The sequence below is a fragment of the Apteryx rowi genome, unplaced genomic scaffold, assembly GCF_003343035.1.
Source record: "Apteryx rowi isolate R43461 unplaced genomic scaffold, aptRow1 scaffold_321, whole genome shotgun sequence".
Classification (NCBI taxonomy): Eukaryota; Metazoa; Chordata; class Aves; order Apterygiformes; family Apterygidae; genus Apteryx; species Apteryx rowi.
Window position 1 is genome coordinate 187,622 of NW_020449653.1, and position 14,757 is coordinate 202,378.

The following is a 14,757-nucleotide window of genomic DNA, read 5'->3' on the forward strand; positions in this document are numbered from 1 at the left end:
ACTGGAGATACAGTTGAATCATAATATTAGAGATATAACAAAGTACCATTAAGATTTGATAATCAGATGGTTTAAGATAATTAATTCTGTGATCTTGTCTTGGTGGGCATCAGGATCTGCCCAGAATCAGTCATTTGCATCTCACTTCAAGGAACAAAAACTATTTTGCTGGTGCATGAAATCAGAGAAGTTATGAAATCAAAGGAGATTTAAGCCTATCGTATGCAAAAAGTTTCTTCAGGACAAGTGTCCCTACCTTTCAACAAGCTCATTTGCTCCTTCCAAAAGGAATTTAACCTTTTCGTATGAGGCCATGTAACAAGAGTAGGTACACGCTCAACATGCTGTAAGAATTGTGTTACCATCCATCTTCTCTTCGCCCAGTAGCTGACATTGCTTTTGATCCTAGTTTCAGATGTAAAAGCCAGTAACATATTGTAATGGAGAATCAGGGTTAGTTCAGTGCACCCTGGATTGTAACATTAATTTCATATGACTTGCTAGCTATTTACATACACACAACAGAGAAGAACTCAACTTTTGATTCAGTTCAGCCTCTAATTCTGCACTGATAGTCACAAATAATCCTATCAGTGTTTTGAGTGCTGTTTGCTAGTCTCCATACCATTGTTTGTCAGCAGAGAAGTAAATGGCTTCTTCCTCCTCCTCAGTTCGATAAAGAGCAGGGCAGCTTGACACAGAAAGGATGTCAGGGTCAGGGGAGTGCAAAGCCTGCTGAGACTGTGGAGATGATGGCACAACATTGCGTCTTGAGCGACACAAGCTACTGCTTCTTGCCAGTGTGCTAGGAGGTTTTACAATGGACCCTGAGGCAAAGAAAAAAAAAAAAAACCAAAACCCCCAAATGACATCAATGTTAATGGAACCTACACTGAAGACTAAATAGCAGATGTCTGCTACAGCCACAGTGATTCGTGTCAACAACCTTGACATTGCTCAATTGTTTCAAGAAAAGGAAGATCGGCATTGCCTTATATACTCTACAGTTAGCTGAAGCACCTAACCAACATCCAACTGCAACAGTTTTGTGCCTGCCAAGTATTACTCTGACTGTGCACCAAAAGTTCTGGCTCACTACTCTCTTGAGAGCAAGAAAAAAGGCTCTACTGAAACTCCCAATCCCTTGTAAACTAAAAATAGTGGTGCTGAGATTAGTACGTTGCACAATATCCTGCATTTTACTTCTGTGGTTATTTGTAGCTTAAAGAATCTTCAAAAATTTTGCAAGGTAAGTAACCAAGGTAACCAAACAGCCATTTCAAATACACTACATTAGTTGAAAGTTACATTAGACACAGGAGACCAATTATCATATTTCTTAAAAATTTTTAGATATGAAATATCTAACTCAACCTCACTTCAAGGAGGAGAATTTCCTATTTGATAACATTTCCTTTTTGTAGGCTGTGAATTTCAGGATGCAAAAATACTAGCAATGGGTGGACACAGCAACATACAAGTTGACCAAGGAAAGATCTAACAGGAAGTCACATAAGCTCCTAATCTTCCTAATCCAATTCCTCCTTCAGAAACTGATTAGACAGCAATACTCTTACAGAAGTAGGTCTATAGACCTATCTTCAGGCTAGCTGTTACGAGCCTCAGGATTTCTTATACCCCTCCCCAAACTATCCCACAGACTGCATCATTTTGCTTAAACAAGACAGGCCATGCCCGTATGTTCAAAACGTTTACCTAAAAGAGCACACTAAAATAGTAACAATAATAATAATTTTTGCAGACAAGGATGTCTGGCCTGACATAAAATGCATCTTCCTTTGAGATGCCAGTTTAGCCTCAAGTAAATTAGTCTTCATTCCTGGAATCTCAGGAGTTTCAGTTGACATTCTGCTTTCAATGCAGAAAGTCACAATTTAGAATGAGCAACTGCAACTCAGCTGCACCTCACCAGCACTTAGACTTTGTTTCCTGATAGGCTGAACATAAAAGGGTGGCTCACAAGTCCGAACATGACAATTGTCATCTAACTCAAACTTTTGATTTTACTTTTGATGAATTCTATACTGACCTGAGAAACAGGTGCTTACAGATCAAAAATAAGCTTGTATCATTATAAAAATATTCCTAAAAAAGCAAGTGTGAACTGAATATAAAATCCCTTGAAGAAATCTGGACTGCGTGTCTAGGTAAATCAGATGCCATCCTGTTTACTGATGTAACACAAAAAATGCACTATTACTAAATTTTGAGAGAAATTGCAAACATTTTGGTTATTTTTAAGTGTATATACACAGGATTATGAAAACTCCAGCTAAGAAAATTTAAGACTTAGAATTTTTTAGTACAAATAAAACCCATTACATCAAGGAATCAGCTGAATCCTAACCACTTTATGGAAAGCAAGAAGTTTCACTATCCCTTTCTCCTAATGACCTTGTTCCAAGTCTAGTTCATCTATTTCCTTAGACCCTTTTGTTCTTTAGCTGAGGATTGATTAGAGAAACCTATTACTTTACACTGCTTTAGACTATCACACTGATTGCAGCAGCACAAAGCAGCTTGTTTGACGGACTTCCAACTCTGTTAAGAGATTCAAAGGATGCTGGCCAGGTAATGGTCCAGACCAGACAGTTCAGTTTAGGTCCAGACATTGAAACAGTCTTGCTCATAACTGACCTGTCTGTACACCGCATTTTGCCTGAAGCCTCACGAGTGAGACAAGCCACTTTGCTTCTGTCCTTCATGTGCATGTCATTTTTGTCTAAAGGACAGGAATAATTTAGCAGTTATCAACCTATCAYACAGTAATTTGACTCCTCCTAAATTGCTTGTCTCAAGAACAGATCACTTAGCATGTTTTTCCCTCTTTCCTCACACCCAAGTCTTAACCGGGTTTTTTACTGAGTACAAATTAAAAAAAAAAAACAACACACACTTTCAAAGAGAAGCTACTTCTTTCACGTGATTGTTTGCATAAAAGCAAGCTATAATGCCTTGCCAAAACTCAGAAAACACATTTAAAGTTCTTGTAATTCTACTAAGACATCTTTTATCATTGACTGAAACAGTATTCATTGCTAGAGACTTCCAAAACAGCCAAAATGAGCTAAACGTAAACAAAAATTCAAACCATAAGTACCTAAGCATATAGCAAGGTTTCATCTAAGTATGCCCTTATAAACTCTACAGTCCTTCTCTAATCCTAGTTCCTCTGAACCAACTGCACTTCGCTCTCTGGCTTCATTCTCATGAAAAAAACTGAACAAGAAGGTTGAGTATTCCTAAAGAGTGTTACTAAGATTAGGGGTCTGAATCTTATGCACATATCTAAGTGGCTCGATATTTTAGACAATCTGGAAGTTCTGATAACAAATGGAGTACTTCATTTTGAAATTAGACCATACAGGTGAAACCAGTCCATATGGACTTAGAATTTTGACTCTAGGCATCACATATTACTGTTTCATCCAAGAAATTTGTTGCAAAGATTTAAATCAAAGCCTTGATAGTAGAGAAGGTCAAGCTAAAGTGACACTTTAAAAGTGACCAAAACTTACAAGAAATAGTGTTGCAAGGGGATTAATGAACTTTTCAAAAGGGCATGTAGGATACTGCCAAAAGCTTGGTACATTCAGAAGAAAATGCATGCCTCAATCACACTAAAAGAAGCCAGCAAAGTAGCAACGATTTTCCTTACACTCCTTTCAAAATACAGTTCTCATTTCTTCTTAGAAGGCCAGCCCAGGAAGGAAAAAGTACAAATATGATAGAGGTTTCTTCCCTACTCATTCTTCAACTTGATATTGCTTGTCTGAACAGCTATGTGAGAGCTCATCTTTTTAATTTGCCTCTAGAGTCCAGTTAATCACAACTTCCATAAAACAGGCTCTCGTACTGACGCAATGACTCAAAACACAAGGGTGGTCTGAATCCCCAGTGTATATATCTTTTGATCATAGTTTAACTGAAGCTGGATTTCCCTCCCTCCAGCATTTGGCCTCTCAGCCTCAAACAACCCAATGCATCCCAACACAAACATTCTGTCTGAAAGCTTCCCTTGGATAACAACAGGATTTTGTTCCAGCCATTAAAGAATGTTTTGAAAGCACTGCCTCTCTCAAAGGGTGTGATCCTCCTAGTAGCTCAAGGGATCCTACAAAACCTACATCCCTTCCATATGATAAGATAAATGTGAGAAATTTTGCATTACAGTTTACAAACTTTTGTCTGGGAGCAATCCAAGCATGACAACCAGAATTTCAAAACCTTAGCTGGCTTCTCCTGATGGCCCCTCCTCCCCCCTCCCCCAAAATAATGAGGGAAAAAAGGTTTTTTCTCTATTTTACCTTCATTGCAAACCCCAGCTAACATTCTCTACAAATCCCAAAGGATGTATTTGGAAAGCTACACAGCATTTTGTTCCATCTGACTTTGGTCCACTCCTGTTTTATTACAGCATTCCCCTCCCACCTGTCTTTACATTCTCCTCTCAATTCCCTCACCTTTACAACTTTTCCCCTTTCTTTTTACTGAACGCTTACCATGAAACTGTGAAACTATTGGAGGAGTATCTTCATCTAAGTCATCAACTCCCCCTGCAATTGGGTAAGGAGGAATGGAAACTCGAGGCATCACTACCCAGCTGTGTTCAGAGTACAGAGAGGATGTCAAACTTGGTAGTCCAGAATTGTGCGCTATTTGGAAACCACAAATCTTCTCAATCTGTTGCCATCGATAAAGACGTTCTCGCAAACATGTCGTCAACTCAGAGAGTGCCTTCCTGAAAAAAAGCACACAAGATTAAAATTGCATATACTATTCTTATGACACAACAAAGCAACACCAGTACAATCATTCCAGCATACCAGAAGGTATTAAGACTGCAAGTATTCCCACTACAATATCCAGTTTCACTTAGAAGTGAAAAAAAAAAAAACCCACGCACCACTCAGACATAACTCTTCGCAAATTCCATTGTTCCAGGAATAAATCACAAAAAATATGCAACCTGGTAACTCTTACTTTGCTTCAAGTATTTTATGGTCCACTTCATCCAGAGAAGAGCTGTGTGCAACATGCAGCGTTCCAAATACAGTGCTTCTCTTCTTTTTTATCTTTTCTGCCTAAAATGCAAGATAAAATGAAGTGCATAAACCTAGAAGTTATCCCTTTAATGCAGATGATAAAACATTAGCAATACTGATATGCAGCATATACCTCAAAGCAGAAAAAATATCCAAATTCTCATCCAAATAATTTGTACCTACTAGTTCATATACCAAAGCAACAGATCAGAAAAGTCTAAGTAGCTAAATAATAAAAGTTAGTACCTCATCTTTGGCAATTGATAATTGCATTTCTGCATGTTGTCTTTTGATATTGTAATACTGTACTTCAACTTCATGTGTTAACTGAAGCCATTTCTGCAAAGCTTCAGGAACAGACCAATTGCTTCTCAGCTCAAACTCCTTCTCAGCTTTTTTTAAAGCCATTCGAACCTATCAAAAAAAAACATACAAGTTTCACCAAGACCATCACTAGAACTGACAGCAGAAGAAAATGAAATATAAACACTTTTTTCCCCCCAGAGCAACGTACTGAAGTTTTACAGAGCTTTGATATGTGCCAGTGGCTGTCAAGAAGGCAGATCAGGCTTTTCTGAAACACAGCAGATGAATTTCCATATTCTACATTACGCTCAGATTTTGTTCTTAGTCACTGACTTGAAGCTTCAATATACTTCTAAGGCAAGACATTTTGATTTAGTACTATAAATTAGATCTATTACTACTCAGAAGAGTGTGACAAAGCTATTATTTCTGGTCTGATAACAAGATAATAAAAAGCTTTCTTCTGATGTACATGATGTTCCCTGAATTCATATACATTATGATCGTAGGCTAATATACAAAGTGTGCTTCTTTCCATAGCTTCAAGAGTATTTTACTAGATAATGCACGACTGATGGACAACCATTAAGTGTTTTTATAATTTTTCATTCAAATCTAGCATCAGAGAAATGCTACTTTAAAACACTACTAAGCATCTAATAAAGCCATGAATTTAAAGTCAATGCTAAAATTAGTTTGCAGGTACCTGTACTAGCTCCTCCTCTGCATATTTGAGCCTGCTTAGCTCACATTCAGCTCCTTCCCTCAACTCCCTTAGTCGATGAGCTTCCCGTTTTGCATCATTGATTTCATCCATCATTTTGCGCTCCAGATTTTGCTTTTCCACAGCAACATTTCTATTTTCTTCTTGTGCCTTTTCAAGCCTTCAGAGTTGAACAAGAAGAATATGAGAAAATACACAGCATATTTGTTAAAAGTCACAGTCAACAGAAGGATAAATAAGAATGTGCAAACAGCATGAATCAGCAGCAATTACATTCAAGCCTGTAAGTAAACTGCAGACCACAATACCAGACAAAATATGCCAGCTTTAAGGTTAACCTTCATTAAAGGTGTGAAGAGATCAAAATACCAGTCCTTCTACAAAACTAAGGTACAGATATATCAGAGAAGCTACCAATTATCCATAATGCTAAATAAGCAGTACAAAGTAATTAGTCAAGGTCTGTTTCAATCTTAAGAGCTTAAAAAGCAGGAGAAAGATATCAGATAATCTCATTTCCATGTATGTAAAGAAACTATAAATTCCAAGGTAAACTGTAATTTTATGAGAATAACAATACATACTTCTAAATCACAGTATCACAGAATAGTTGGGGTTGGAAGGCACCTCTGGAGATCATCTGGTCCAACCCCTCTGCTCAAGCAGGGTCAGCTACAGCAAGTTGCCCAGGACCATGTCCAATTAGGTTTTACATGTCTCCAAGGATGGAGATAATACAACCTCTCCAGGCAACCAGTTCCAATGTTCATCCACTCCCACAGTAAAGAATTGTTTTCTTGGGTTCAAGTGGAAAATCAATACATAAAAATAAAATTGAACCTCTGTTCTCTTTCTTCCTTAGGTTCATATTACATCCTAAAATATCCAGAAGCAATTTCAATCCAAAAACCCATTGTTACTAAGATCAGAATTTCTGCGAAAAATGAAAATGAACAAAATTCAAAGCCAGCTTAAAAGCAAGTCACTTACGACTTTAAAGGATCTGTATTTGTATTTCACCGCAAAATAAAAACAAGGACAGCTCACTGAAGAGTTGAGCTTTTTTAGTTCTTATACCTTTCCTGCAAGTCAAGAAGACTTTGCTCTGCTGTTTGGAGACTTTCCAAGTCCTTCATCATTTTTGTGATGTGTTCTCTTGAGGTTCTGTTCTGAGTATATGCAAACCAGCAACCACCAAAACCAATCACTATAGAAACTGTTAATACAAAATCCTTCATCCAGTTGTGAGGAGGACCTGAACAGAGAATAACACGAACATTATCTGCTTTGTTGATACAGAAAGCCACCATGGAAATTTTCTGTTCACAGCCTACAGGTGATGTAAACTGATGCTAAACAGAATTCCAGCTCATTTATCTCAAACCATCTCCAACAATCCCCTTTCAAATGCATTCCAGAGGATTTCCAAGATAACATAAATCAACCCTGCTACTAAGACAATCTACACTAAACTTTACATTACATAGAGCAAAGCTTACTAATCTTTTGCATAACATAGTCTGTACCTTTATATAATGAGTTTAGTGATAGTCTTCCCAATTGCACCTTATAAGGCTAGGAGGAACTTTAAAGTCCTACTTTATGTTTTGAGTAAATTCACCTCAATCTGTGCCCTCTGGAGTATCCTGTGAYGAGATAAAAGTGCACTTGTCCAAAATAAAGTAGATTTTAAAAGGAGTATACTGCTAGTAGCGGCACTTTTAAAAAGCAAAATTTGAATTGTAGAACTTATATCCAAGATTCAGATCCACTTCTGACCCAAAGATGATCCACTTCTTTGTTAGTACCACTTTTACAGTCATTTGAACTTTTGCAAAACAAGCATTTAAAACACAGTTTCTGTTAATTCTAACTACAAAACAGGCACTTCATCTCCCGATCTGAAGACCTAGTTAAATTGTTGCAAAATAACCAGTGCGGCACAGAGTCCATGCTTTGCTAACATCAGTTTTTCAAGTACTTGGGGCTTGGTTTCAAAGAATAGCCACTTTAACATTGCACTTAACCAGGCCCTGGCTTTTCATCGCTAGGACTTTGGCAAGAGCCATAACCTTGTCCTAATTCTGTTGACTAAACTAACAGCATAGCATGAAACAGCATAGCACATTTCAGATCATGAAGGTTACAACTTAAGAGTTGTATATCCCAACATCCATAGACAGTTTAGATGTGTCTCAGTTTAATATCACAATGGATATGGAGGCAAACGTGTCACAGCTTATCGGTTCAGGTAAAGCACTGTAAAAGAACTACACTGATTTCAGGGCTAATTAGTTTTCATAAGCAGTTTAACTGCTTCTAGAGAACAGAAAAAAAAAACCTAGCTATGAAAATGCTGCAAAACTAAGCCACCTATTTGCAAAACTAAACATCTCAGAACTGCTCCAATGGAACAGTGAGCATTAAAGGTATATGAAAAGACCACGTGTTTTTTTTCCCCTCAGAAAATCTTATTGCCCAGAGCTGGGCTGACTTTTGCAAAGTCACTCACTAGTCTCCTAAATGACCACCAAGCTCTCAAAGGGCTTCCTAATTCAGGGACACCTGACATGCACAGAGCCAGGACAGATCTGTAACTACGTACTAGCAAGCATGTGGACCACTGGGGATATGGTAAGGAAACATCTGCATGAGCTAAAACAGGTCAGATGCTGAACTGTAACATTAAATCCAAATGCACTTAAACCCAAGTCTGCGCAGAAGACACTGGGATTGGCTCTGCACCACTACCACTTCCTTATTTTGGAGGACAGACTGTAACATTAGCTAAAAGTCTAACTTAAACACAGCCAAAAACATACAGAGGGCACTTACTATGACAGAAAAGCCAACGTACACTAGTCTAGGGAGGAATATACTAAAATTACTGCAGAATCGCACACACGCAAGCGGACAGTTTCCCCGAATCCAACACCTTAATGAGGTTTTTTTCCTCCCAGTTCCACAATGCATGCCAAATAAGCCATCAATACATCTACAAAACAAAATAAGCTGTCCTACATACAGTTGGAAATGTCACTGAAACTATTTTTATTGAATTCTTACAGTTAATAATAAGAAAAAAAAAATTACTAACGTGTGAGCGGTCCAAACAGAACAACATCCAAGGCTTTCAGCTGAAGTTTTTGTCTATGGCTCCGGTCAATTATTTTCAGGTGAGAGATCATGAAAGCATGTTCATTTACTGCTATCCTGTTAATGATAAAACAATGTTACCTACTTCTTCATAAGCTATATCCAGAACTGGTCAATGAAGAAAAATACACACCACAGTGTACTGAATTTTCCACACATTATTATACACTTTTACAGTTACACAATCAAAACAGAATAGGATATATAACAAGGTGACAGTTTTGTTATCAAAAAGCATCTCAGCATGTGGCAGAAGGAGAAGTATCAAATCATGTTTCCTATTTCCTATTCTTTTCTTTCTGAAACAATCACAAAATAAATCTGCTTGGCATAGATAAATGGTACCAACTTATTTGCAGTCTTGTGACACCAATTCTTCTAAATACATGCAATACTGAAATCTAGTAGTTATGCTCAAGAAAAGGGGTTCTGCAGATAGTTCTGATGTTTACCCAAAGAATTCACTGGAAATCATGCAAAAGAAAGTTAGGCACCATACAGAATTATGTGACTGTCAATAAAAGTTTCAGCAGCAAGAAACAAGGTGAAAGGAGTGGCAGGAAGTAAATTTTATCTGGAAATAATTTGGCAGAAAAAAAATAAACAAACCAGCTCTTCAGAACTGCAAGTGCACTTCTCTTTTCTTGCATTTGAGCACATCTGCTTAGTCGTTAGGTTCAGACAGTTGTTCCACATATGGACAAAAGCAGCAACCTACAGGGAATCATTTGAAACTAATACAGAAGGAATATTCACCTGGGAAGTGTTGTTCCTTTCACATTGCTGTCTCTAAAATTCTTTTCATACTGGGGCAATTCAACAAATTCTGACAGCCACTGAAGAGTCTCCTCTTGAGTCCAGTTATGAACTGGAAGAAAAAGATCTGCTTAATAACTTCGATAATCAGAAATATCAGCAGCATGATTTAAAAGACAAGTGGTAGAAAAGCAGGCTACAGTGAGCAAAGAGTTTATCTGAATATAATTACAGATAAATTAGTACTCACATTCACTAAAAATATTTCTGGCATTTTGCCTTTTTCATTAAACGCTCCTCAGAGAAGCAGCTTAGACAAGTTTTAAACAAACAAGTGTGCAACCAACAGAAACATTTCTTTATTAAAAATTCCAGATAATAATTTAGATTCCTCTCCCCCCTCCCTCCGACAGTACAGTATCTTGTGACTTTTATCTACTTAAACAGATCTGAACCCCAATTCTTTTTTTCCTTGACCTCTCCCAGGACAATGCCTTAAGTACTTGTTTTCACTAGAATCTTCATAGCAGCTCATGCCTTCAAACGACAAAAAGGGGAGAGAAAAAGAGAAAGGAGATTGAAAGAAGATATGACAGCACATATGTGATAGCAAAGCCTTTAAGTCAATCCCAAATATCTCCAGGACATCCTGCATTATATGCAGCAATATTCCCACAGAGAAAAAGTTATTTTAAAGTGCATAGATTAAGCAAATTTTTATCCTGTATATTATTCATAATAGCAAAAGTCTACATATCCTTTCATAGCTACAGATGCTATAAGAAAATAAGGAAATGCTATCCACAGATTTTACTAAAAATCATAAGCTTCTGGCCATTACAGGCCTACAGCTGCTTCTGCTTACAGCTTCACATTGGCAAAACCAAAGAGCAACTGTTCTTTCCACTTGTTAAGCGTGCAGAAGTTTGTCTGCGTTGCAAAAGACATCATGTGACTGCCTCCTCCTGCAGAGATTCATCTTTGCATGAAGAAACACCTGATTTTTCAAAAAACATTTGCCCTCTCTAAAACTTTACTTGCATCTGATAATGTTGGGCACAGATTTCTTTGGAAATCTTATCCTGAAGGCACATTCTCTGTGAATTTTGACAATCATCCTTTAGAAAGAGCTGCTTAAAACTTGACAGATAAGCTACAAACAGCAGAAATTTTTATTAGTTCAAATCCATATTACAGTCTACTAACACGTCCACTGAAACCAAAATAAGGATAAGTCTCATTTCACTTGGCATAGATTAAAGTCAAGCCTAAACATTTCAGATTTTCATCATTCCAGATGACTAGAAACAGAACACATTTCACAGGCCCAATTATGTCTCTAAAAAAATTCACAATACAGAACAGCTTGTATTATACCTACATGAATGGCTACACCTCCTTTTCTGTACACTACCTCACTTCCTTCTCTGCTTTTGGACTGCAAACTTCTTTCCAAGTACTGATCTTACAACAGACTATTGTCATATTACTCCAAGCTTTGATGCAAGATGTTTCAGCTCCATTTGTAAACAGGTCATTTTCACATTGCAATCAAAGATTCTTAATTGTTTCTCAAATATGTAATAATTATATTTACAAGTTATTGTAAGCATCTCAAGAGAATGTTAAGACTGTCCAGAAAAGTGTCTGCTTAACTTCTGTTCTGGAAGTGTCTTCACAAACTGATTCAAAGCAAAAACACTGTTTTGATTTGACATAGCAAAAATCATCTAAAATAGCTACTATACAATACAGGCTTTACCATGCACTTCAGATATTGAAAGTACAGAAAATGTAATTTTGGAAGCTGCACAATTCACTGAGTTTATATGTTGATAAATTGCAAAGTTTCACTTCTACTCCTGAATGTATTTTGCAATCACACTGTCATAATTTCGGTAAATTCTTGCTTTTCATAACTCACTGTAAGAAGTGAGGTGCATATTGAAGTCATTTACAGTAGAGTCACAATCACATATCTGTTCTGCTGCTTAGACTGGTGTGATGTTTCTTTTGTAGGATATCAACATAATTTCTCAAAACAGACCAGTTATTTAGGAAAAAAAACACTTTCCTATTCATTGTCCAGCACTGTACTGAATACCTCCATTAGCACAGAAACTGAGAAAAGCAGCAACTATGAAGTCTCTCATGAACAAAAATCAGAACGTGTACTTGCTGTATTCTTCTTACTCTGTTATCCATGTACAGAACAATCAATATTAATTAGCTGTTAATATATAGTGTCTTTTTAAATGGCCACTCCCCATTTAAACTAAATAGAGTCAGTGCATAGAGTAAATCCTTATTCTGGGATTTTACACACATTTGACAAGAAATTTGGATTTGTTGGGTAAAACAAGGTCATAAGCAAGAGCTACTCTTCCTTTTCATAAATATTTCCCTTTCAACCTTCAACACTATGCTATAACACATCTGAATCAGTGACTGACATTCTAAACACTTCAAAAATGAAGAAATAGTGGTATTTATATTTTGGACAGGTCAGAATATCTGTTTCAGTTTTACCAAGTCCCATGGCAGACTAACCTTCTGACTAAACAATTGCAAATCATGCTGTGAAAGCTTGGAAATTTCATGCTGGTCTTGAACTAACAGGATAGTACCCTACTGAATCAATCACCAAATTAACAAGAATCTAAGATTCAGGAAGACTGAGTTATAAAATGCACCACATAGTTTTCATGTACATGAGAAAGTCTTACAAATAATTATTTCTACTATAAGCATTTCTCAATCAAAATTAATTTAAAAAGTTAAGGCTTTTTTAGAGGTAGGCCTGGATCTTCTGATCCAATAATCAAATTTTTTTTTTCCTTTTTTCCACTGAGAATACCTACAATTTTTCTACTTTTTCCTGACTCCAATAAAAAGCCCTTGTCATTAAGTCATAAAAATCCATGCTCTGCTTTCCTCTCACAAAAAGAGTGAAAAAAAGACTTCTAGATTTTCATATGAACCAACAGCTCTCCAACAGCATTTAACAGAAAACTGTTACAACAGCTTTAAGGGTCAGCCTGCTAATTACTGCTTTGTTTTAAAAGGATTAAGAATACAACAGAGATTCTGTTAGGGCTGAATCAGAGGTCAGTAAAAATCTCTTTTAAAAGAAAGAAACTATATGCTTTAGCATACGCTAGCTCTGAATATAAAGTCCTAGGCATGATTATCTTCCCATTTCTATAGACATGGAAATTCCTGCATCCAAGTAGACACTAGAGAGTAGCTAGGTAAACATATCCCCATCTCTGTTTCTGAGAGATGGGGAAGATATGTTTATGTTTTCTCATCTCTAAGCTCTTTTTGCATTTTATATGAAAAGCAGCCCAAAAGCCTTTGCTTATTCCCTCCTCTTGAATCTGTTATATCCCCCCACACCTGATCTTTGTTGTCCAAAGCTCAATTATTTGTCAACTGCAGAACAAACTCCTATTTCCTACTGGAGCCATCAGCACTTCCTGTTACTCCAGATAAGCTTTACCAAGCRCCTGTCTATTTACCCAACTAATGGAAACAGCTGTGGCTAAGAAGATGCCTAGTTAATGAGCAAAAGCAGTAGTTTGCAGATGGAAAGAAAACATGTAAGCATGTTGCTTCCAAATCTAAAATACTGTATGTGGTATTTTTAGTCATATAGCAGGGTAGGGAGGACGGTAATAACCTGGACAGAGTGCAGTGATAACCATGAATGGATTGAGCAATTCAGGAAGTTCATGTGCCGGGCTTAATCACAAGAAAATATAGTTATAAAAAATACAGTCTCAAATTAACTGATACATATTATCAAAGCTGATAATAAGACTTTCTTTTCCTTTGTGCTGGTTGGTTCCTTTGGGAATAGTTTGTAACAGCCTAAAAATAAAATGCTCTGAGCAACAAATTGGGCTGAAAAAAAATCATCAAAATAGGACAGAGAACTGAAGATGTGTGGCATACAGGAGATCAAATCAGTAAGGGCAGAAAGCAAGAAAACATTACAGTGAACAAGAGAAAACACTGATCGCATTCTCTCTCTCCTTAACATGAACAGCAAACTGGCCGTCTTGTGTAACACAAGCAGAAAGGCTTACAAGAAGCTACTATTAATGCATCCAAGCTTCCAGATAGACTGAGATCTCATCTAGGGTCTAAACAAAGTTGCATTAGCATGAAGCACAATTTCTACATTTAAAACCCCGTTTAAAAGTATGCTACTTCTTTGTATGAACTGTCAGGTTTTTAATTTTTTTTTTTTCTTCCCAAAAGTTAGTTGCTCTTTCAACTATACATTTAATAAAGAGAAAACAACTTTTCAGCTAGATCACAGACCCAGGGAGTGGAGGGGGAGACACGCAATAGACTCCCTTGAGAAACTGAAAACAACTGCTCCATTATGGAGTTTTCTTTTTGCAGTTTCTTCTATCACCATAGAAGCATCCTTTAGCTTAGGAAAGAATTTCTTTACATATCTAGGCTGTTTGGGGGTCTGATGCAAGTCAGATACACGAACAGAAACTGCAGGAAAAACCTAGTCGAGTTATAAAAGCCAGCTGTCACCAAGCAACGTACTGCAGGTCCCAAAATGAAGTTGCACAGCACATGCTTAATTTATCGGAAATTTTTGTTCAGCAGAAAATTAGTTTTCTGCAAACTTTTTCTGCAAACCTGCTGTGGCATTTGTAAATTAGTTTTGCACCAGTAGAATTGCAGAGTCAGGCCCCCCAAACTCCTTGCTCTTCCAGCCAGGAC

At 37.1% G+C, this 14,757-nt stretch overlaps 1 protein-coding gene across 2 annotated transcripts in view; it reads right to left on the reverse strand.

Annotated features, from left to right (window-relative positions):
- The window catches only part of STIM2 (stromal interaction molecule 2), a 36,220-nt gene that overhangs the window by 3,031 nt on the left and 18,432 nt on the right, over nucleotides 1-14,757 (reverse strand). The window contains exons 3-11 of one of the 2 annotated variants that reach the window (XM_026071109.1): nucleotides 10,009-10,120; nucleotides 9,194-9,309; nucleotides 7,174-7,351; nucleotides 6,079-6,256; nucleotides 5,313-5,480; nucleotides 5,005-5,105; nucleotides 4,524-4,762; nucleotides 626-827; nucleotides 257-405 (exon numbers count right to left, since the gene is read on the reverse strand). In XM_026071109.1, the coding sequence (XP_025926894.1) occupies nucleotides 257-405; nucleotides 626-827; nucleotides 4,524-4,762; nucleotides 5,005-5,105; nucleotides 5,313-5,480; nucleotides 6,079-6,256; nucleotides 7,174-7,351; nucleotides 9,194-9,309; nucleotides 10,009-10,120 (1,443 nt within the window). The remainder of the gene's footprint in view (nucleotides 1-256; nucleotides 406-625; nucleotides 828-4,523; nucleotides 4,763-5,004; nucleotides 5,106-5,312; nucleotides 5,481-6,078; nucleotides 6,257-7,173; nucleotides 7,352-9,193; nucleotides 9,310-10,008; nucleotides 10,121-14,757) is intronic. The other variant, XM_026071108.1, reaches the window with a different exon arrangement.